The sequence below is a fragment of the Anolis carolinensis genome, unplaced genomic scaffold (genome assembly GCF_035594765.1).
Source record: "Anolis carolinensis isolate JA03-04 unplaced genomic scaffold, rAnoCar3.1.pri scaffold_9, whole genome shotgun sequence".
Classification (NCBI taxonomy): Eukaryota; Metazoa; Chordata; class Lepidosauria; order Squamata; family Dactyloidae; genus Anolis; species Anolis carolinensis.
In genome coordinates this window covers 4,413,540-4,437,684 of record NW_026943820.1, presented here as the reverse complement: position 1 = coordinate 4,437,684, position 24,145 = coordinate 4,413,540, and the positions used below count along the sequence as shown (strand labels likewise).

The window sequence follows — 24,145 nt, the reverse complement described above, 5'->3', positions numbered from 1 at the left end:
GAAATAGCTTGTCTCTAAGATATCAGAAATACATATATACATGTGTACATCAAATTGATAGTTTGAAGGCTTGTCCCCATGTGAGCCACCCCAAGTCCTTTCGGGGAGATGGAGGTGGGTTATTAGAAATAATATAATAATAATAGTATGTATATACTTGCAGCGAACGTTGTGTGTACAGTAGACATGTCCAAAAAATCGTTTTGAATCGTATATCGGAATTATTTCGGATTGTTCTCGCTTTTTGATACGCATTCCGAGACATTGTCTCACAGCGCAACCAGCAATGTAATTCGAACCATTGTTGGCCCATTCTCTAATTGTCTCTTAATGTTTCGTTAATTTTTCTCCCCCCCCCCAAATTTTTTAAATATATTTTTTAAAATATTTTAAAAATTGTTTTTGTTTCTGCAACCTACCTTGAATGGGAGCTTAGCTCAGCCTAACATGGCTGCCTTTTTAGAAACATTTAGAATCATTACGAATTTTCGGAAATACCCTAAACTTTTGGGTGAAAAAATCGGAAATACTTTCTATATCGAAGCGCCAGTGCCCCCTACTTTAGAAACGAGAACTGAAACGTTTTTTTCATCGATCGGACATGCCTAGTGTACAGCAGGGAGCAGCAAGTGCCAATGTTCGAATCACATTCCTCTTTCTTACAAGGCCGTTGGTGGTCATGGAGCTGCAGGGATGTGGCATTTGCAAAGCCTGGCAATGTTACTCTTCTGGACTACAGGCCCCATAATTTCCCAGCCAGTCTGCAAAAGTAACACCTGGGGTTGCTGGTCAGGTCCTATACCAGGCAAGGGCAAACTTGGGACTTGTAGGTGTTTTGGACTTCAACTCCCACCATTCCTGACAGCCTCAGGCCCCTTCCTTTTCCCCCGCAGCCGCTTAAGCGGCTGCGGGGGAAAAGGAAAGGGCCTGAGGCTGTCAGGAATGGTGGGAGTCGAAGTCCAAAACACCTGCAAGTCCCAAGTTTGCCCCTGCCTGCCCTATACTCATATGACCCAGCATCATGAGAATAACCCTGTTGTATCAAACATACTTTCTTTATTCAAATGGTCCCATGCAGAGAGGAGCCAATTGTGTAGTCCTTTCTCAAAATCTCCCAAAACGAACCTGAATTTTCACCATTTTCAGTAAAAACTGTGGTATTTTGGGGGAGATCTGGGTCCATTCTCTAGCAGAAAATGCTGCCTTCCATCCATGCTCAGTGTCCATTGCCCACGGTAGGCCAACATCGTTCTCCTTACGGCCGGCTGCGCTTGGCCGCAACACATTCTGCCCCTGCGACGCTTGGGGCGGCCCTTTTGTTGCGATGGTGAGGGAAGGTGGGCATGAGCTCCGGTTCACAGGCTGGAAGGAAGGAGGAGAAAAGGAGCATCAAGAGAAGTTCAGGAGGAAATGGGCAGGAAGTCGGACAGGGAAAGACTTACGTAGAGGCTTCTCCTTGAAGTAGGAGCTCTCCAAACAGTCGCCGGCCATCGCTCTGTGCCAGAAAGCAAAAAAACACAATTTATTCACATTATAACCCATAATAATAATAATCATCGAAAAATCAGCTGATGATCCAAAATGCAGACTGTGTAAGGAAACCGACGAAACCATTGATCATATCCTCAGCTGCTGCAAGAAAATCGCACAGACAGACTACAAACAGAGGCACAACTATGTGGCCCAAATGATTCATTGGAACTTATGCCTCAAGTACCACCTCCCAGCAGCAAAGAACCTCCCAGCAGTAAATGGCGGCTAACATGGGGCCAAACCCAGGTAACCACAATAAAAACAGGATAAAATACATACAAAACAAATATCACTAACAAGAAAAATTTAAGCAAAAAAAACACCATTTTGGACAGTCCTGTAATAAGTAAATAAAAGCCACTATATAAAAGCGTAACCGCAATTTAAAATATTTAAAGAACTGGGTAAAAGTACGAGGAGTGAATAAATAAAAATCTAATGAGGTAAAGTGCTGTAATATTAACTGAGAAATTTGGAGGTGGGGTTAGCAAAAAACCTTTCTACCAAGCAGAGGCTGGAATAAGTTGGGGAAACACTGTAATAACTGAGAAGTTAAACAATTAAATAACTAAAGCCTATTAATACCACTAGCCAATCTTGTCCTATACCAGTAGTCAGCTTTGTGCTTTTGCTGGAGTTAGGACCTAGGACTACAGCGGAGGTTAGGACAAATTAGGAAACTTTCATAATGTGGGAGTTGAGCGATTAAAACCCTATTAATAGCACCACACTCAGTCCTACACTTTTGCAGGGGTTTGGACTCAGGGTCACATGCTTTTATGGACCCAAATAAACTCCTCAAAAGGAATATTGTTTTTCTTCGATTGTAAGACAAAATTTTCCATATGAACATATTTAAAAATTGGGGGCATATTAGAACTATGTATATTTTTTTGTCTGTTGGTGGTACTAAAATTGGGATGCGTCTTAAAACTGAGGGCATACAAGAAATGCAGTATTTTTGTTGCACAGACAAAGCTGGTTCCCAGTCTTGCACTTGGAACAGAATGAAACCTATTGCACGATTACAACACTGCTGACTTGAATAGAGACCACCACCGACATGTTCAAGCCCCTTCCTTATTCCCCAATGGCCAAAAGCCCCTTTCAAACAAGATTTCTAAATACAAGCAAATGGGAATTGCACCAAAATTTCTGCCTTCTCCTCTGGTTGATCCTCCTGGACATGGAGGACGGAGGCTGCAAAGGTCTCCATTAGGAGTGCCAGTCTTTGGGACCCCCTTGCTTTGCTGTTACCTTTTCTTGGGGACATACATGAAGAGGAAGTTGAGGAGCCGGAGCCCGGCCTCCGAGAGCCATGGAAACTTGTGCTTCAGGTTGTTGTAGGGCTGCTTCCGGAGCGTGTATTGGCTCACCAGCGGCAGCTTGGAGAAGCCCTGGAAGATAAGAGCAGCCATTTGGAACCTGTATGGTGTTATCTTCCCACAGTCACCAAGGATGCATCTACACTGAAAAATAAATGCAATTTCACTCCACTTGTAATTGCCATAACACAATGCTTTGGGACCCCGGCAGTTGTAGTTTGGTGAGGCACCCAGTCCTCTTTGGCAGGGAAGACTAAAGGGCTTGTCAGACCACAACTCCCATGATTTTATAACATTGAACCATATAATTTAAAGTAGTGTCAAACTGCATTATTTTATTTATTTTATTTGTTACATCACTTCTACCCCGCCCTTTTCACCCATCAGGGGACTCAGGGCAGCTTACAATATAAAAACATACATAAAAACAGTTTACATCGCATTTAGAAATCCATTTAAATAAAAATTACATTACAATTAAGAACCTACATTAAATCTTCATTGTAGCCGCACTCCAAATGGCTGCCATTACAAAGCAACTGGAACCTTTTTCTTGCCCCAAAACTGGCCCAATTGGCTTAAAACTGGCCACAAATGAAGCGGTCACAGTTATTATTATTATTATTATTATTATTATTATTATTATTATTATTATTATTATTATTATTATGGGATCTGCGCGCATCATCCGAAAATACGTCACACAGTCCTAGACACTTGGGAAGTGTTTGACTTGTGATTTTGTGATACGAAATCCAGCATATTTATCTTGTTTGCTGTGTCATAATACCACAATAATAATAATAATAATAATAATAATGATGATGGAGCAAGCCATCAGAACAAATGCAATTAAGGCCCAGATCGAAAAATCAGCTGATGACCCAAAATGCAGACTGTGCAAGGAAATCAACAAAACCATTGATCATATCCTCAGCTGCTGTAAGAAAATCACACAGACAGACTACAAACAGAGACACAACTATGTGGCCCAAATGATTCATTGGAACTTATGCCTCAAGTACCACCTCCCAGCAGTAAAGAACTGGTGGGATCACAAACCTGCAAAAGTCTTGGAAAATGAACACACAAAGATACTGTGGGACTTCCGAATCCAGACTGACAAAGTTCTGGAACACAACACACCAGACATCACAGTTGTGGAAAAGAAAAAGGTTTGGATCATTGATGTTGCCATCCCAGGTGACAGTCGCATTGACAAAAAACAACAGGAAAAACTCAGCCGCTATCAGGACCTCAAGATCGAACTGCAAAGACTCTGGCAGAAACCAGTGCAGGTGGTCCCGGTGGTGATGGGCACACTGGGTGCGGTGCCAAAAGATCTCAGCCGGCATTTGGAAACAATAGACATGGACAAAATTACGATCTGCCAACAGCAAAAGGCCACCCTCCTGGGATCTGTGCGCATCATCCGAAAATACATCACACAGTCCTAGACACTTGGGAAGTGTTCGACTTGTGATTTTGTGAAACGAAATCCAGCATATCTATCTTGTTTGCTGTGTCATACAACAACAATAATAATAATAATAATAATAATAATAATAATAATAATAATAATAATAATAATAATATACATCACACAGTCCTAGACACTTGGGAAGTGTTCGACTTGTGATTTTGTCATATGATATCCAGCATATCTATCTTGTTTGCTGTGTCATACAATAAAATAATAATAATACTTTATTTTTCTATCCCACCACCATCTCCCCGAAAGGACTCCGGGTGGCTAACATGGGGCGATGGCCAAAACAAAACAGTATAAAGCAATTACAACGAATATCAAAACAAAAACAGTAATAATATAAATCAAATAAAATAGACAATTTAAACATTTTAAAAATACAATAAAACACATACAATCAGAACAAGTGAGTAACAATACAGCATCAGCCACTGGAGATAAAAGGGGTCGGGCATATAAAACACAACATCCAAAGCTTTAATAAAGTGCATAAACTAGTTATCTATCCTCTTACTATTTAAACAACCAGAAATGCCGGAAAAACAGTTGGAAACGATGCAACATTACTGGTGCCATCATCCTGGGACTGACATAAGATATTGGTCCCCATCTTTTCCCCCATTGATCATCACACTACAACAAGCCTTTCTCTGCTGCTTGTTGGACCTCAAAAGAAAAATAGAGGAATTGCAGAGGAGGGCAACCAATGAGGTCAACGCAAGTAACTCACAGGCCAAATGGTCTCGTTGGGGGTGCCCAGGAGCTGGACGATCATGTCGATCTGCTGGATCTCGGAGCTGCCGGGGAGAAGGGGCTTGTGGGCCAGAAGCTCGGCCAGAATGCAGCCCACCGCCCTGAAGGGATCAAATGCAAGCGTCAATGTCCAGAAAGACCCAACGGTAAGAATTGCAACCCATTCACTGGCCCCAGACACTGGCCAAAATCCTTCTCTATACACACAACAATTGCATTGGCATTTATCCTTCCCAATCATGGCACATACACGTACATAGATGTACATAACATTTGTAGATTGTTATTTACAGATATGATTAATATGCTCCCTTTTAGAATCTCTAGGTCCTCCTTGGCAGCTGCAACTGAAATGCCAAGTCCTGACTTCCTCAGTGTTTTCTATTTAGGAACTATTTGATTCCCAGGACCTTCTTCCTTCTATCCTCACCCAGGCTTTAAATTATCGAGGTCTCCCTTCAGAGCCTTGCCAAGGAGGGATCTGCATTGGCCACCACCTTTTCCAACTATTAACACTAAAAAAATTGGTGGAAATTTTTTCCTTACCACATATCTATGGCGGTGGTTTGTGTTGTTGTCCCAAGGAGGAGTTCAGGGGCTCTGTACCTGAAAGAGAAGACAGAGAAGCAGTGCATCATCATCATCATCATCATCATCATCATCATCATCATCATCATTATTATTTTATTATGACACAGCAAACAAGATAGATTTTTCTAGCTGATTTTTCGATCTTGGCCTGAATTGCCTTTGTCCTGATGTCTTGCTCCTGGGCTGCAAGGATCAGGCCTTCTGTCTCCTTCTTCAGGGTCCCATTCGTGAGCCAGAGCCAGGTCTTCTCCTTATCAGCTTTTCCTTCAATTTTGTCAAGGAACTTTCCATGCAATGTTTTGTTGTGCCAGCTGTCAGCTCTAGTTTGTAGTGCGGTTTTCTTGTACTGGTTTTTTGTCTGCTGTGCTTTGAGGAGTTTCTGATTTTTGACTTCAATCAAAGCAGGTTCTTCACTTTGCTTTCCATATTCTGCCAGGGCATGTTCTTCTTCTTTGACTGCTTGTTTGACTTGTAAGAGTCCTCTGCCCCCTGATCTTCTAGGCAGATATAACCAGTCAACATCACTGTGAGGGTGCAGTGAATGATGAATGGTCATGAGTTTTCTTGTTTTTCTGTCCAAATTGTCCAGTTCCGCCTGTATCCAATTTATAATGCCAGCACTATATCTTATGACAGGTTATTATTATTATTATTATTATTATCATCATCATCATCGTCATCTTTTTTGTTGTTGTGTGTCTTCAAGTCATTGTGGACTTATATCCAAACCCAAAGCGATCCTATCAACAGAAAGTATGAAAACACATGGAAGAATCCTTCACTAGAAGTATGTCCTGTCTGTTTCCACTTCTCCAAATGGCAACCCAGCATCATTTTGAGAGGGAAGGCGGAGGAGAATGGACATTTTGTATGTGCAGCCCATGTGGAGGCTTGGGGATAATAACAAATGTAAATATAATAGGTCCAAGGATTCTCAAAAGGGACTCACCAAAGTGAGTCAGGAAGACATCATTCCACCATGTCTCCTGTGTCAATATAACAATAATACACAATACTCATATTATGCTATACTAATAATATAATATATTGTATATACATATAATATTGATAATAATAATATAATGTAATACAATATAATAATAATACACCATTATAATTGTATATTTGTATTACATGTAATATTACTAATAATATTGCAATATAGTGGTATAGTACAATATAGTAATATATAATGCTTATATTGTGCTATACTAAAAATATTATATATTGTATATACATATAATATTGATAATAATAATATAATATAACACAATATAATAATACACTATTATAATTGTATATTTATACTACATGTAATATTACTAATAATATTGCAATATAGTGGTATAGTACAATATAGTAATATATAATGCTTATATTGTGCTATACTAATATAATATATTGTATGTATATACAACTTGTAAGCTGCCCTGATACCCTTCGGGGTGAGAAGGGAGGGATATAAATGTTGCTAATAAATAAATAATAAGGGGGGCAGGAAGACATCATTCCACCATGTCTCCAGTGTTAACATAACAATATAATAATATATTATTTATTTATTTATTTGCTATATTTATACCTCGCTCTTCTCACCCCGAAGGGTACTCAGAGTGGCTTACAAACTATGGCAAAATTCAATGCCGCATTATATATACAAATAATAAATTTAACATTTCAAATTATAAAACAGTTAAAACACATAATACTCATATTATGCTACACTAATAATGTAATATATTATATGTACATATAATATTGATAATAATATTATAATGCAATACAATATAATAATAATACACTATTATAATTGTATATTTATACTACATGTAATATTACTAATAATATTGCAAGATAGCGGTATAGTACAATATAGTAATATATAATGCTTATATAATGTTATACTAATAATATAATATATTGTATGTATATATAACTTGTAAGCCACCCCGAGTCCCCTTTGGGGTGAGAAGGGCGGGATATAAATGTCGCTAATAAATAATAATAATAATAAATAAATGTGGATATAATTGGTCCAAGGACCCTCGAAAGGGGCTCACCAGAGCGTGACAACCTTCGGGGTCATGGGCTTCAGGGGCACGCGGTAAGCGCGGGCCAAGCCAAAGTCCGCTGCAAGAGAGAGGAGTGGACAGGTCAAAGGGCATCCAAGTCCATTGGTCATCTTAGGGATGAAGGGAGATGACAACTCACCTGTCTTCACACAGCCCTTGTCCGTCATCAGCAAATTGGACACCTTCAGGTCCCTGTCGGTGGAGGAAGAGAGGGGTCCGGCATTCAGAAAAGGAAATAACCCCAATTCATGGATATTTAGACAGAGTGTTTTCCAGCATTTGAGATGGGAGGATACCTGGAGCTCACCTGTGGATGATGAAGTTGTCGTGAAGATACTGCAGGCCCTTCAGCACCTGGAGGATGATGCACTTTACCTGCAAAGAGGGACGTGTCACGCCAAGGAAGACATTTCTTTTGCATTTTATTGCCAACATTGGATGGATTCTTTTCTTCTAGGAGTTTGAGCCCCAGGCTGAGCATGACCCCCTTATCTGTGGACTCAGTATCCACAATTTCAATTACCCACACTGCTAAAAATATCTGAAATGTTTGTGGGCCTCTCTGGGTGCATGCTTCCACAACAATGTGCTGCCTTTTCTATCACCACAGCACCATCTTTTTTTGTTCAGCCTGTGTATCAAAGTCCTTTGTGGTGCATCTCTTATAGTCGCCATTCAAATCTAGGCACTTATCATAGCAATGAATGAGCTTGGCAACTCCTTCCCCACAAAACTCTGCCACTTGCGTCCTCAACCAGCCGGTCTCCCTTTCCTGCAGCGGCGCATCATCACCAAGATGCTGCATTGAGGACGCCAGCGGCACAGTTTTGTGGGGAGTTGCCTGCCAAAATAGTCGCCATTCAAATCTAGGCACTTATCATAGCGATGAATGAGCTTGGCAACTCCTTCCCCACAAAACTCTGCCGCTTGCGTTCTCAACCAGCCGGTCTCCCCTTTCCGCAGCTGCGCATCGTCGCCAAAATGCTGCGTTGAGGACGCAAGCGGCAGAGTTTTGTGGGGAAGGAGTTGCCAAGCTCATTCATCGCTATGATAAGTGCCCAGATTTAAATGGCGACTATGTTGAGAAGTGGTATTTGGGTGTGGCTTTCACCTGCATATGGTAAATGTTTTCTCCTATACTTTGTTCATTTTTAATTCCAAAACATAATCTACTTTCTGGATAACGCTCGTATTTGTGACTATAATACTTAACATATATATTCGAGTATAAGCCGACCCGAATATAAGCCGAGGCACCTAATTTTACCACAAAAAACTGGGAAAACATTGACTCCAGTATAAGCCGAGGGTGATAAATTTCAGAAATAAAAACAAATACCAATAAAATTACATTAATTGAAGCATCAGTAGGTTAAATGTTTTTGGATATTTACATAAAGCTCAAATTTAAGATAAGACTGTCCAACTCTGATCAAATCATTATTCTCATCTTCTTCAATGTAAATGTGCTTATGTATCCTTTTAATAATAATAGAGTAAAATAATACATGTAATAATAATAATAATAATAATAATAATAATAATAATAAATACAGGAAAATAATACAAGTAATAATAAATAGAGTAAAATAATAAATGCAATAATAATAAGATCAGAGTTAAAATAAAAATGTATTATTAATAATAATACAAATAGAGTAAAATAAATGTAATAGTAGCAACAATAATAGCGGTAGAGAAAAATAATAAATATAATAATTCCAATAATAATAGAGAAAAATAATAAATGTACCATATATTCTCGAGTATAAGCTGACCCAAATATAAGTCAACCAGGATCCTCACCCGAGTATAAGCCGAGGGGGGCTTTTTCAGTCTTAAAAAAAGGGCTGAAAAACTAGGCTTATACTTGAGTATATACAGTATATTTATGTTTCTTATATTCATAACAGGTGCCGCTTTTTGGCAATTTCCGGTGCTTGGGTCCCCAGCTTATCAACCCAGGGTGCATCTACAACAGGCATGGGCAAACTTCGTCCCTCCCTCCAGGTGTTTTGGACTTCAACTCCCACAATTCCTAACAGCCTACCGGCTGTTAGGAATTGTGGGAGTTGAAGTCCAAAACACCTGGAGGGAGGGACGAAGTTTGCCCATGCCTGCTGTAGATGCACCCTAAGCAGGAGACACTTGCAGCGTGAATGAGCTCTTCCTTTCTTCCTCCTTGCAAAGCCAAGGGAAGCGATGAATGAGCTTGGCAACTCCTTCCCCACAAAACTCTGCCGCTTGCGTCCTCAACCAGCCAGTCACCTCTTCCAGCAGCTGCGCATTGTCGTCAAGATGCTGCATTGAGGACCTTTGCCTCTTCCAATACTTAACCCTTTGCCGGGACCCACCTGAGCTTCCGAAAACGGGGCTTGCATGTTCTCCAGGAGGCTGGCCAGATCTTGCTCGCAGTAGCCCATCACCAGGAAAATGCTGTAAGGAATAACACATTTGGATATGGTCATGGCTAACATCAATATACCAAAACGCAGATGTCTATTATATACAGCAAAAAAGGAAATGTATGGTATATAATAAAATATATGGTAAGTTATGTTATTAACACACACTTCTTATATAATGTGGTCCCTTATATGTTACAATTATAACATCAACTTGTAACTAACACATTGGTAAGTAACTGATTCTTTAAACCACCTCGGGTCTGAATTGGGTTTACGTAACATGGTTATGGACCATCAAACCCGTTCTTGTCGTTGTCTAAATAATAACCTCAAACTTTCTTATGGTATCTATTCAAACAAAATACAATCCAGTATAAGTACCCTATATATATCATATCCAGATGGATTTACTCAGCCATCAATTTGTGTATATTACAACATACATACATATTCGGTTATCCAACATTCTGGCTGGCATGACTGCATGGAGCGCCGTTACCTTCCCGCCGGAGTGGTACCTATTGATCTACTCACATTTGCATGTTTTCGAACTGCTAGGTTGGCAGGAGCTGGAGCTAACAGCGGGCGCTCATTCCACTCTCGGGATTTGAACTGGGACCTTTTGGTCCGCAAGTTCAGAAGCTCAGCACTTTAACGCTTAAATCCAGTTCTAGCTAATGTAGTTTCTGATTTAAATCCGGTTTAAGCTAATTCAGTCTCTAGTCTTAAATCCGGTTAGGTAATATAGTTTCTGGTTTTCAATACAGTCCTATTGTCGCCTTGATAATAACCTCAAGATCTGTCGTAGTGTTGTCCAAGGTGAAGTCATTCAAAGCAAAATAAAATACAGAATAAACAAAGTGGATTTACTCAATGGTGGAAACCATTCACTGGTAGGTCCCAGGGCTTGTATGGTTGATTACTTTCCTTAATGGTGAAACGAGTTCACTGGTGGTTCAGACCCGAGGTGGTTTAAAGAATCAGTTACTCACCAATACCATGTGTTAGATACAAGTTGATGTTATAATCGTAACATATAAGGGACCACGTTATATAAGAAGTGTGTGTTAATAACATAACTTACCTTATATTATATTATATACCATACTTTTCCTTTTTTGCTAACATCAATACACCCCAATGCCTAGTCCTGTCCCGTTTCCATTTTTTCCTTCCATGCTTCTTTTAATGCAGACAGCTTCATACCCTTTGCACAACTGGATATGCAACTGCAAGCATGGCCAGGTCTGGTGATAAGTGAGGGCACCGTCATTGCAAATACAAGGGGATTTTGGAGGGTGGGGATCCCATTCATACCTCTCCAGGTGGTTCCCCACCACCACCTCCTTCATCTCCACGACGTTGGGATGCTGCAGTTTCAAGAGCAACGTGATCTCCCTCAGGCTGCTGATGGGGATCCCTGTCGGGGCACAAAAACAGCCCCCCGTCAATGGGTTTAGCGATCCAGGGTGAGCTGGGTTGGATTCCTCTCAAGGATAATAATAATAATACAGTAGAGTCTCACTTATCCAACATAAACAGGCTGGCAGAATGTTGGATAAGCAAATATGTTGGATAATAAGGAGGCATTAAGGAAAAGCCTATTAAACATCAAATTAGGTTATGATTTTACAAATGAAGCACCAAAACATCATGTTAGACAACAAATTTGGCAGAAAAAATAGTTCAATACGCAGTAATGCTATGTAGTAATTACTGTATTTATGAATTTAGCACCAAAATATCACGATATATTGAAAACATTGACTCCAAAAATGCGTTGGATAATCCAGAATGTTGGATAAGCAAGTGTTGGATAAGTGAGACTCTACTGTAATAATAAAACTTTATTTATACCCCGCCACCATCTCCCCAACGGGGACTCGGGGCGGCTAACATGGGGCCATGCCCAGAGCAATACAATATAACAAAATATAAAACAACATAACATAGCACCATTAAAAATACAATAAATGCATCAACATCAAGAAATCAAAAAAACAGTAAAACAAGGGCAGGCCACGTGAACACAAAGATAAAACCTGGGGTGAGAGGGACATAGGGGTACTCCACTGCAGGCAGGGACATATGGAAGCCAACTTTGGGAACCTGCACCAAAAAAAGGTGGCCACATCGACTCATCTCAGGACAGACCCTCGTCCGCTCACCGTCTTTCTCTTTATCCATCCGCACCTTCTTCAGGGCCACGATCTCGTCCGTCCGGGTGTCCCGGGCACGGTCTGAAAACAGAGTAGAATTAAAAATAATCTTCTTTTTGGTCAATCGACTTCCAAGGGTGCGTCTACACCAGGGGTCCCTAAAACACACTAACACCCCAAGATCATATACCCAGACCTGGCTCTAACCTTTAGACCAGGGGTCCTCAAACCTTTGAAGCAAAGGGCCGGTCCACAATCCTTCAGACTGTTGAGGAGCCGAATTCTCATTTGAAAAAAATATGAACAAATTCCTATGCACACTGCACATATCTTATTTGTAGTGCAAAACAACAACAGTAACAATGAAAGAACAATACAATATTTAAAAATGAAAATAATTTTAACCAACACAAACCTATCAGGATTTCAATGGGAAGTGTGGGCCTCCTTCTGGCCAATGAGATAGTCAAGTTAATTAGGGTTGTTGTTGTTGTGTATCTTCAAGTCATTTCAGACTTTGGGCGAGCCTAAGTCCAAAATTATTTATTTATTCATTTACTACATTTATTTACTACATTTATATCCCATCCTTCTCACCCCGAAGGGAACTCAGAGCAGCTGTATGTACATACAATATATTATATTATTAGCATAGCGCAATATTAGTATTATATATTACTATATTGAACTATACCACTATACTGTAACATTATATATAATATATAACATATAATTAATATTATTATATGGTATTATTATTAGTATTATATTATATAAAATGATAATATTATTATCAATATCATATGTATATACATTATATTATTAAAACTGATATCAAAATATTGTATTATAAATGAGGGCGGGGGCCAGGTAAATGACCTTGGACGGCTGCATCCGGCTCCCGGGCCTTAGTTTGTGGACCCCTGGTCTAGATCTTTGCCCATGCCTGGACTAGATGATCTTAGGGGTCCCCTATCGTTCTCCTTGCGCCCCATTTTGCGCCACTCACACACAATGCCGTAAGTCCCTTCTCCGATCCGGTTGAGTTTCTCAAACTCCTTCACGCTCCGGCATCTTCCTAGCTGAAACAACAACAACAATACAGATATATAAGCGATCAAGGGTGTATCTTAGGGATGTATCTCTTTTTTAGGGGATGATGACTGCAAAATGCAAAACAAAAACATAATTAAAATCCTAGCACAACAACCGGTTCCTATTTCCCTCCCTGGCTGCTTCCTGCCTGGGGGAATCCTTTGTTAGGAGGTGTTAGCTGGCTCCTATTGTTTCATCTGGAAGAGTCATATCTATTTGTGCATGCATTTCGGAGGGGGGAAATGCAAAACAAAAACATAATTAAAATCCTTGCACAACAACCGATGCACATTTCCCTCCCTGGCTGCTTCCTGCATGGGGGACTCCTTTGTTGGGAGGTGTTAGCTGGCCCCGATTGTTTCCGGTCTGGAAGAGATGTATCTATTTGTGCATGCATTTTGGAGGGGAGAAAATACAAAACAAAAGCATAATTAAAATCCTAACACAACAACAGATGCATATTTCCCTCCCTCGCTGCTTCCTGCCTGGGGGAATCTTTCGTTGGGAGGTGTTAGCTGGCCCCGATTGTTCCCGGTCTGGAAGAGTCGTATCTATTTGTGCATGCATTTCGGAGGGGAGAAAATGCAAAACAAAAACATAATTAAAATCCTAGCACAACAACCGGTTCATATTTCCCTCCCTGGCTGCTTCCTGCCTGGGGGAATCCTTTGTTGGGAGGTGTTAGCTGGCCCCGATAGTTCCTGGTCTGGAAGAGTCGTATCTATTTGTGCATGCATTTCGGAGGGAAAAAAATCCAAAACAAAAATGTAATTAAAATCCTAGCAACTAGAGTCGAAAACGACGATATATCCTAAATATATATATTAAAATCCTAGCACAACAACCGGTTCATATTTCCCTCCCTGGCTGCTTCCTGCCTGGGGGAATCCTTTGTTGGGAGGTGTTAGCTGGCCCTGATTGTTTCCTGTCTGGAAGAAATGTATGCATTTTGGAGGGGGAAAATGCAAAGCAAAACAAAAACAAATAAAACCCTAACACAACAACAGATGCATATTTCCCTCCCCAGACTTGTAGTTCTCCTTTAGCCCTTGCACTCACCCTATGCGCAGGAGGAACGGTGAAGAACCCGTCTCCACGGAGCTGCTTCAGCCGCAGTGTCTCGGCTTCTGGATCTGTGGCTTCGGCCATTGCAGCCTTCCTTCTTCTTCCTCTTCCTCCTCCTCTTTTTAGGGATTTCTAAATGACTCACTGGCACCTCTGCTGGTCAGTAGGAGCATGACACCCTCTCTATCAGTTACAGGCCATACACTCTCTTCCTAAAACTTAAAACAGGGGTCCTCAAACTTTTAAAGCAGAGGGCCGGTCCACAATCCTTCAGACTGTGGAGGGGCCGAATTATCATTTGAAAAAAAAAAAAAAACCAAACAAATTCCTATGCACACTGCACATATCTTATTTGTAGTGCAAAACAACAATAACAATGAAAGAACAATACAATATTTTAAAATGAAAATAATTTTAACCAACATAAACCTATCAGGATTTCAATAGGAAGTGTGGGCCTTCTTCTGGCCAATGAGATAGTCAGGTTAATTAGGATTGTTGTTGTTGTTGTGTGTCTTCAAGTTATTTCAGACTCTGGGCAAGCCTAAGTCCAAAATTATTTATTTATTTATTTACTACATTTATATCCCACCCTTCTCACCCCGAAGGGAATTCAGAGCAGCTGTATGTACATACAATATATTATATTATTAGCATAGCATAATATTAGCATTATATATTACTATATTGAACTATACCACTATACTGTAATATTTATATGTAATATATAACATATAATTAATATTATATGGTATTATTATTAGTATTATATTGTATAAAATGATAATATTATTATCAATATTATATGTATATACAATATATTATATTATTAAAACTGATATAAAAATATTATATTATAAATGAGGGCGGGGGCCAGGTAAATCACCTTGGAGGGCCGCATCCGGCCCCCGGGCCTTAGTTTGTGGACCCCTGACTTAAAATCTCAATGGATCACAAAGAATTAGTTCTAAGGGACCCCAAAGGGTCATCTAGTCCAACCCACCAGACACAAAAATAAATAAATAAATACTTGTGTTGTCAGAGGCTTTCGTGGCTGGAATTGCTGGCTCACTGTGAGTTTTACGGGTTGTATGGCCACGTCCCAGAAGCATTCCCTTCTGACGTTTCGCCCACATCTATGGCAGGCATCCTGAGAGGTTGTGAGGTCTGTTGGAAACTAGGCAAGTGGGGTTTATATATCTGTGGGAGAAAGAACTGGGAAAACATTGACTCAAGTATAAGCCGTGGGTGGTACATTTCAGAAATAAAAATAGATACCAAGAAAATTACATTAATTGAGGCATCAGTAGGTTAAATGCTTTTGAATATTTACATCAAGCTTTAAGATAAGACTGTCCAACTCTGATTAAATCATTATTCTCACCTTCAATGTAAATGTGCTTATGTATCCTTTTAATAATAATAGAGTAAAATAATACATGTAATAATAGAGTAAAATAATAAATGTAGTAATAATAAGAGGCATCAGTAGGTTAAATGTTTTTGAACATTTACATCAAGCTTTAAGATAAAGACTGTCCAACTCTGATCAAATCATTATTCTCACCTTCTTCAATGTAAATATGCTTATGTATCCTTTTAATAATAATAGAGTAAAATAATACATGTAATAATAATAATAATAATAATAATAATAATAATAAATACAGGAAAATAATACATGTAATAATAAATTGAGCAAAATAATAAATGTAATAATAATAAGATCAGAGTGAAATAATAAATGTATTAATAATAATAAAAAATAGAGTAAAATAAATGTAATAGTAGCAACAATAGAGAAAAATAATAAATGTGATAATACCAATAATAGTAGAGAAAAATGATAAATGTAATAATACCAATAATAATAGAGAAAAATAATAAATGTACCATATATTCTCGAGTATACGCTGACCCAAATATAAGCCAACCAGGACCCCCACCCGAGTATAAACCGAGGGGTTTTTTTTCAGTCTTAAAAAAGGGCTGAAAAACTAGGCTTATACTCATGTATATACAGTAATAGTAGCAACAATAATAGGGAAAAATAATAAATGTGATAATACAAATAATAATAGAGAAAATAATAAATGTACTATTTATTCTTGAGTATAAGCTGACCCAAGTATAAGCCAACCAGGACCCTCACCCGAGTATAAACCGAGGGGAGTTTTTTCAGTCTTAAAAAAGGGCTTAAAAACTAGGCTTATACTCGAGTATATAAGTACTAATAATACAATATACTGTAATAATAATAATTATATATTATATATTAAATGTAATATTACTAATAATATTACGGTATAGTGGCATAGTGCAATATAGTAATATATAATGCTATTATCGTGCTATGCTAATGATATAATATATTGTATGTAAATATAACTTGTAAGCCGCTCTGAGTCCCCTTCGGGGTGAGAGAGGGCGGGGCATAAGTGTAGTAAATAAATAAATAATGAGTCTGTGATATGGAATCATGGAAGCTATAGTTTTGCAAGGACTTTCGCCACCCCTGCCCAAAGTGTGAAACTAAAAACCCCGGGATTCCATAGCACTGAATCATAATAACCATAATAATCATAATAATAATAACTTTATTTTTATACCCCGCCCCATCTCCCCGGAGGGACTCGGAGTGGCTTACATGGGGCCGTGCCCAACATAAAAATACAATAACAGCAATAAAACAGTAAAAACAATTTTACACATCAATAAGACATCAACATCAGTAAAACAGTCATAAAAATCAATATACTGCATAAAATATTAAAAAACGGGAGGCTAAAAACAGATCTGGACCAAAGTGCAGAATGACATCACATGGGAGAGGTAGTTTCATGGCTAAAATAATCAATAAAGTGCAAGTAATTATGGCCAGGCATCCTATTGTTGAGTGGGCAGATGAATCAACCTACAAAGATTAATCCTCAAAGGCCTTTTGGAAGAGCCAAGTTTTTAGGGTTTTTTAATTGAATCATGGCAGTTCAATATCTATATAAGTGTGTATATATCTGTGTTGGGGGTCAAGCTGCATGAATTCTACAACATAGATGCACCCCAAGGTCTCCCCTATTGCCTTCCCATTTGTCCAGCATTATTGTAGGAGAGAGAGAAGGGAGCGACTAGGGACCATTTACCAAACATATTTATTTGGAAGCGCATCATCCAGTTCCTTCCTTCTGCACCCGCCGGAGATGTCGGGGAAAGCGAAACCACCCAAGGACCTCCTTGGTAATAGATTTCCCATTTATTGAGGGACGGGGTCCAGGACCGAGTGGATAGATGACCTCGGCGGGCCCCTCAGTGCTCATGCTCCCTCTCCCTGTCCCTGTAGGCATCCACGGTGCTGGGCCTGGAGTGGACGGTGTAGGCGCCGTAGTCCTCGGTGTCGCGGATGGTCTTGGTCTCGGGGAGCATGTCCGAGTAGCTGGTGACGAGCAACTCCTCCGAGGGCCCCGTCACGATGATCTTGGGGATTGGGCGCTTCTTCTTGCTCAGTTTGTCCAAAGAGGCTGCAAGAGAGGTGGCAAAACAACCCCATATCTGTAAGCCAGTCCCCACAGTTTCATTGATCTACATCCTACAAACTCTCTAGACATTTTCTAGGCCGGGCATGGGCAAACTGCAGCCCTCCAGGTGTTTTGGACTTCAGTTTCCACAATTCCTAACAGCTGGCAGGAGAGATATTTTTCCCTATCTCTTATAATAATAATAATAATAATAATAATAATGAGGAAACTGACGAAACCATTGATCATATCCTCAGCTGCTGTAAGAAAATCGCACAGACTGACTACAAACAGATGCACAACTATGTGGCCCAAATGATTCATATCCAACTGATAAATAGATGTTAGATACACACACACAAATAGGATGCAAATACATGTACAAACACACACACACACTTAGCATTACCTGTATGCAAACACAGATATAGATACAGATAAAGATGGATGGATAGCCAGATATATGATAAATAAATGATAGATACATACACACAAATAGGATGCAAATACATGCACAAACACACACACATATACACACACACTTACCATTGCCTATATGCAAACACAGATATAGATACAGATAAAGAAGGATGGATAGCCAGATATATGATAAATAGATGATAGATGTACACACACAAATAGAATGCAAATACAGTACATGCACAAACACACACACACTTACCATTACTTATATGCAAATAGAGATATAGATACAGATATAGATGGATGGATAGCCAGATATATGATAAATTATAGATACACACACACAAATAGGATGCAAATACATGCACAAACACACACACGCGCATATACACACACTTACCATTACATACAGTATATGCAAACACAGATATAGATACAGATATAGATGGATGAATGGCCAGATATATGATAAATAAATGATAGATACACTCACACAAATAGGATGCAAATACATGCACAAACACACACACACACACACACACTTACCATTACCTATATGCAAACACAGATATAGATACAGATATAGATGGATGAATGGCCAAATATATGATAAATAAATGATACATACACACATATACACACACATATATGCATGTTTGCAGCTGGGCATACACACACATACATATACACACAATTTTGCAGCCGGGCGTGTGCATGCTTGGTGCTCTCATCGCTTTCCCCACGGGAGGGGGGCTTTCTCACAGCTCGGGACGTGGAGGGCTGGGAGGTGGAGTGCGCATGGGATGGCTCCTGGGCAGCAGTTGCCTTGGGCTCTTTGGGCTTGCTGGTCTCTGCGTTGCGATGCATATGAGGAGCTGCGGAAGAGCCAAAAGATTGAGAAGAAAAGCAAATATCTCCCCTATGATTAATATCATCTATACTGGCCATTGGGGTGGTCCTTCTCTGGACTCCTTGTCCATCTCCTGCTTGAATTGCTTTCCCCAGAACAGCCTAGAACTGCATTGGCTTTTTTAGCTGCCACATCCCACTATTGGCTCATGTTCAGAACTAGACACAAGATTATTCCAGATCTGACCAAAGCAGAAGAGAGGGACTATGACTTCCCTCAACCCTATTGTTGCACACTAGAATCGCACTGACACATCATACTGTTGTTGGATTGTGGGCCACTGAGACTCCCAGGGCCCTTCCACACTGCCCGATATACAGTAGAGTCTCACTTATCCAACATAAACGGGCCGGCAGAACATTGGATAAGCGAAGATGTTGGATAATAAGGAGAGATGGTGGAGAAGCCTATTAAACATCAAATTAGGTTATCTATATATATAAAAGGGTAATGGAATCATGGCACCGGACAAAACGACTAAACTAAATGCCCCACAACCTCGAAAATTGACAGCACAACCTCTCATCCATGCCTCTACGTTCATACAACAAAAAGAAAAGAAAAATTCAGTCCTAGCCACAGCAACGCGTGGCTGGGCATAGCTAATGATTTTACAAATTAAGCACCAAAACATCATGTGATACAACAAATTTGACAGAGAAAGTTGTTCAATATGCAGTAATGCTACGTAGTAATTAATGTATTTATGAATTTAGCACCTAAAAATCACGATATATTGAAAACATTGACTACAAAAATGTGTTGGATAATCCAGAACGTTGGAAAAGCGAATGTTGGATAAGTGAGACTCTACTGTACCAGGATCTGATCCCGGATTTTCTGTTTATCCCAGGTTATCTGGCAGTTGGAAGTCATATATTCCAGTTTAAAGCAGACAATTTGGGATCAGATCCTGGGATAAAGAGCAGTGTGGAAGGCTCCTAGATTCCTTTCTCATGGACTGTTTTCAAATCAAACATCACTCATCCACATTTTATGTTACATCTCTTGAATTAGACTCTATAGACGCAGCCTAGAATCGTACTGGACTTTCTAGCTGCTGCATCACACTCTTGACTCACGTTGAGCTTGTAGTATACTAAGACTCCCAGATCCCTTTTTCGTGAACTGTTTTCAAGCCACTCATCCATATTCTATATTACATGAATAATAATAATAAACTTTATATTAATATCCCACCCCATCTCCCCGAAGGGACTCGGGGCAGCTCACAACAGGGACAAGCCCAAAACAACATGATATATTTGCACTTTTAGCACTTTGGCCTAGATCCTTTGAACCCAATCCATGATTTTATCATTTTATTTTGTATGTGGTTTTTTTATGACTTGCTTTTATTGTCTGATTGATCTGTTTTATTGTTTGTTTTTATATTCTTCTGTCTGGGCTTGGCCCCATGTAAGCCGCCCCAAGTCCCTTCGGGGAGATGGGGCGGGGTATAAGAATAAAATTATTATTATTATTATTAACAACGACACAACATATTTGACAAAAACTTAAAACATTTCAATGATACACAAAATAAAATAATGGACAATACATTAAAATCCAAACAGATAAAATCAGAGTAATTAAAAGCAAACCAGCGATGCAACCTAGAATCGCATTGGCCTTTTTAGCTGTCACATCACACTTTTGGCTGATCTTCAACTTATGGTCTACTAAGGCTCCCAGATCCCTTCCAAGCCAGGGGCCACTCTGTACATTTTCCGTGCTTCTGGGAATCTTACCTGGTGCCACAACGTCATGTTTGCTGTGAGAGCGCCCCATAGATGAGCCATCCGTCCTTGCCCCTAAAAGGGCTCAGCCTCCTCCTTGCTGGCCATGCTGGCCCTTTTGTGACTCTGCACCAGCCAAGCGGCATCATCATCATCAAAGAGGATGGGGGGCAGCCAAAGGAGGGGGGCCAGGGCAAGAAAGGCAGTCAGGCCGGAGCCCTTCCTCCTTGTCTTCCTCCTCTTCTTCAGTCCTCAAAGTCCATGGATGTCCAGGTAGAATAGTCTTCAGGTCTGGGATGGAACTATCAGTACTGGGTCACTTTTGCAATATGCAAAACAGCCTGGAGGGAGAATCTCAAGTTTTGTATTTTCTTTCAAAGACAAAAGTAGAGTTGTTGTCGTTGTTAATCCAAACTTCATAACAAGGATTGTGATATGGATGCTCCAAGTTGAGCTGCTGCTGCTTCTTCCTCCAAGCTTTATAACAAGCATTATGGTACAGATGCTCCAAGCTGAGCATCTTCCTCTTCTTTTTTCAAGCTTTATAACAAGCATTACAATACGGGAAGACTACAGATTGAGCATCTTCATATTATTATTATTATTACAGTAGAGTCTCACTTATCCAACGTTCCCTTATCCAACGTTCTGGATTATCCAACGCATTTTTGTAGTTAATGTTTTCAATACATCGTGATATTTTGGTGCTAAATTCGTAAATACAGTAATTACTACATAGCATTACTGCATATTGAACTACTTTTTTCTGTCAAATTTGTTGTATAACATGATGTTTTGGTGCTTAATTTGTAAAATCATAACCTAATTTGATATTTAATAGGCTTCTCCTTAATCTCTCCTTATTATCCAACATATTCGCTTATCCAACGTTCTGCCGGCCCATTTATGTTGGATAAGTGAGACTCTACTGTATTATTATAATTATTATCTTATCATAATCCAAGCTTTATAACAAGCATTACAATACGGGGAGACTACAGATTGAGCATCTTTATATTATTATTATTATTATTATTATTATTATTATTATATTATCATAATCCAAGCTTTATAGTAAGCATTACAGTACGGGGAGACTACAGATTGAGCATCTTTATATTATTATTATTATTATTATTATTATTATATTATCATAATCCAAGCTTTATAATAAGCATTACAATACGGGGAGACTACAGATTGAGCATCTTTATATTATTATTATTACAGTAGAGTCTCGCTTATCCAACGTTCTGGATTATCCAACGCATTTCTGCAGTCAATGTTTTCAATATATCATGATATTTTGGTGCAAAATTCGTAAATACAGTAATTACTACGTAGCATTACTGCATATTGAACTACTTTTTCTGCCAGATTTGTTGTATAACATGATGTTTTGGTGCTTAATTTGTAAAATCATAACTTAATTTGATGTTTAATAGGCTTCTCCTTAATCTCTCCTTATTATCCAACATATTCGCTTATCCAATGTTCTGCCGTAGAGTGAGACTCTACTGTATTATTATTATTATTATATTATCATAATCCAAGCTTTATAATAAGCATTACAATACGGGGAGACTACAGATTGAGCATCCTCATACTATTATTATTATTATTATTATCATCCAAGTTTTATAACATGTGTTGTCGAAGGCTTTCACGGCCAGAATCACTGGGTTACTGTGAGTTTTCTGGGCTGTATGGCCATGTTCCAGAAGCATTCTCTCCTGACGTTTCGCCCACATCTATGGTAGGCATAAAAGACCATTAATTGTGCCTTTGTTCAATACCACCTGTTTGTCTTCCTGGTTGTTAGGCTCAGAGAGAGCCAGCTTAGACCAATTGAATGGTTGATCTTTGTACACCGATGAGAACATACATGCTTTCAATTTTGTGTAAAGGTGATAAAAAGCCTTGTAACCACATTTCAAAATGGGCTGTGGCGCAGGCTGGATAGCAGCCAGCTGCAACAAATCACTCTGTTATTACGGTTATTATTATAACAAGCATTATAATACAGGGAGACTACAGATAGAATATTCCTATATTATTATCATTCCTTTATTATTCCTATATTAATTATTATTATTATTATTATAACAAACATTATAATACAGGGAGGCTACAGATAGAGCTTCCCTATATTATTATCATTCCTTTATTATTCCTATATTATTATTATTATTATTATTATTATTATTATTATTATTATAACAAGCATTATAAAACAGGGAAGCTACATATTGAGCATCCCTGTATTGTTATTATAATTCCTATATTATTCCTATATTACTATTATAACAAGCATTATAATACAGGGAAGCTACAGATAGAGCATCCCTATATTATTATCATTCCTTTATTATTCCTATATTATTATTATAACAAGCATTATAATACAGGGAGGCTATAGATAAGAGCATCCCTATATTATTATCATTCTTTTATTATTCCTATATTACTATTATAACAAGCATAATACAGGGAAGCTACATATTGAGCATCCCTGTATTATTATTATTATTATTATTATTCCTTTATTATTACTATATTATTATTATAACAAGCATTATAATACAGGGAAGCTACAGATAGAGCATCCCTATATTATTATCATTCCTTTATTATTCCTATATTATTATTATTGTTGTTGTTGTTGTTATTATTACAAGCATTATAATACAGGGAAGCTACATATTGAGCATCCCTATATTATTATTATAATTCCTTTATTATTCCTATATTATTATTATTATAACAAGCATTATAATAGAGGGAGGCTATAGATAGAGCATCCCTATATTATTATTATAATTCCTTTATTATTCTTATATTATTATTATAACAAGCATTATGATACAGGGAAGCTACAGATAGAGCATCCCTATATTATAATAATAATAATAATAATTGGATAATGATAATGGATAATAATAATAATACTTAGGACTACAAGAACCACTGTTTCCCTTCTGCTCTTCTCAGGCCCATTTTTCTTTCTGCGTTGCCACAGCAACGCCTACACGCCGGCGCCATTTTCCTCGGGCGGTCACGTGACTCACCAG

The 24,145-nt window shown here is 38.7% G+C and overlaps 2 protein-coding genes across 4 annotated transcripts; both read right to left on the bottom strand.

Annotated features, from left to right (window-relative positions):
* Positions 1 to 1,036: 1,036 nt before the first annotated feature.
* cdk10 (cyclin dependent kinase 10) lies at positions 1,037 to 14,852 on the bottom strand. Of its 2 annotated transcripts, none has more exons than XM_062961858.1 (13): positions 14,485 to 14,852; positions 13,340 to 13,412; positions 12,340 to 12,411; positions 11,489 to 11,591; positions 10,118 to 10,199; positions 8,071 to 8,138; positions 7,903 to 7,955; positions 7,752 to 7,821; positions 5,647 to 5,706; positions 5,078 to 5,201; positions 2,791 to 2,930; positions 1,443 to 1,495; positions 1,037 to 1,362 (listed from the first exon to the last, which is right to left on the bottom strand). In XM_062961858.1, exons 1-13 carry the CDS (start codon positions 14,572 to 14,574, stop codon positions 1,256 to 1,258), a joined length of 1,095 nt encoding a protein of 364 aa, XP_062817928.1. In that variant the 5' UTR covers positions 14,575 to 14,852; the 3' UTR covers positions 1,037 to 1,255. The 2 variants fall into 2 exon arrangements, with proteins under 2 accessions (XP_062817928.1, XP_062817929.1); XM_062961859.1 differs by having other exon boundaries at positions 13,340 to 13,408; positions 14,485 to 14,532.
* Positions 14,853 to 15,886: 1,034 nt separating this feature from the next.
* spata33 (spermatogenesis associated 33) lies at positions 15,887 to 24,139 on the bottom strand. Of its 2 annotated transcripts, none has more exons than XM_062961863.1 (3): positions 24,024 to 24,139; positions 19,118 to 19,300; positions 15,887 to 18,005 (listed from the first exon to the last, which is right to left on the bottom strand). In XM_062961863.1, exons 2-3 carry the CDS (start codon positions 19,290 to 19,292, stop codon positions 17,794 to 17,796), a joined length of 387 nt encoding a protein of 128 aa, XP_062817933.1. In that variant the 5' UTR covers positions 19,293 to 19,300; positions 24,024 to 24,139; the 3' UTR covers positions 15,887 to 17,793. The 2 variants fall into 2 exon arrangements, with proteins under 2 accessions (XP_062817933.1, XP_008118858.1); XM_008120651.3 differs by lacking the exon at positions 24,024 to 24,139 and adding an exon at positions 21,087 to 23,194.
* Positions 24,140 to 24,145: the final 6 nt, after the last annotated feature.

What these genes read in the sequence shown, in the direction of transcription:
- cdk10 (XM_062961858.1), bottom strand. Translation starts at nt 14,574, where the DNA reads ATGGCCGAAGCCACAGATCCAGAAGCCGAGACACTGCGGCTGAAGCAG. An exon ending in ACCACCGCCATAGATATGTG is followed by an intron (nt 5,202 to 5,646) that starts GTAAGGAAAAAA and finishes TGATCCCTTCAG; the next exon opens with GGCGGTGGGCTGCATTCTGG. An exon ending in CCAACGAGACCATTTGGCCT is followed by an intron (nt 2,931 to 5,077) that starts GTGAGTTACTTG and finishes CTTATCTTCCAG; the next exon opens with GGCTTCTCCAAGCTGCCGCT.
- spata33 (XM_008120651.3), bottom strand. Translation starts at nt 21,126, where the DNA reads ATGGGGCGCTCTCACAGCAAACATGACGTTGTGGCACCAG. An exon ending in ACATGACGTTGTGGCACCAG is followed by an intron (nt 19,301 to 21,086) that starts GTAAGATTCCCA and finishes GCTCTTCCGCAG; the next exon opens with CTCCTCATATGCATCGCAAC. An exon ending in ACACGCCCGGCTGCAAAATT is followed by an intron (nt 18,006 to 19,117) that starts GTGTGTATATGT and finishes CCTCTCTTGCAG; the next exon opens with CCTCTTTGGACAAACTGAGC.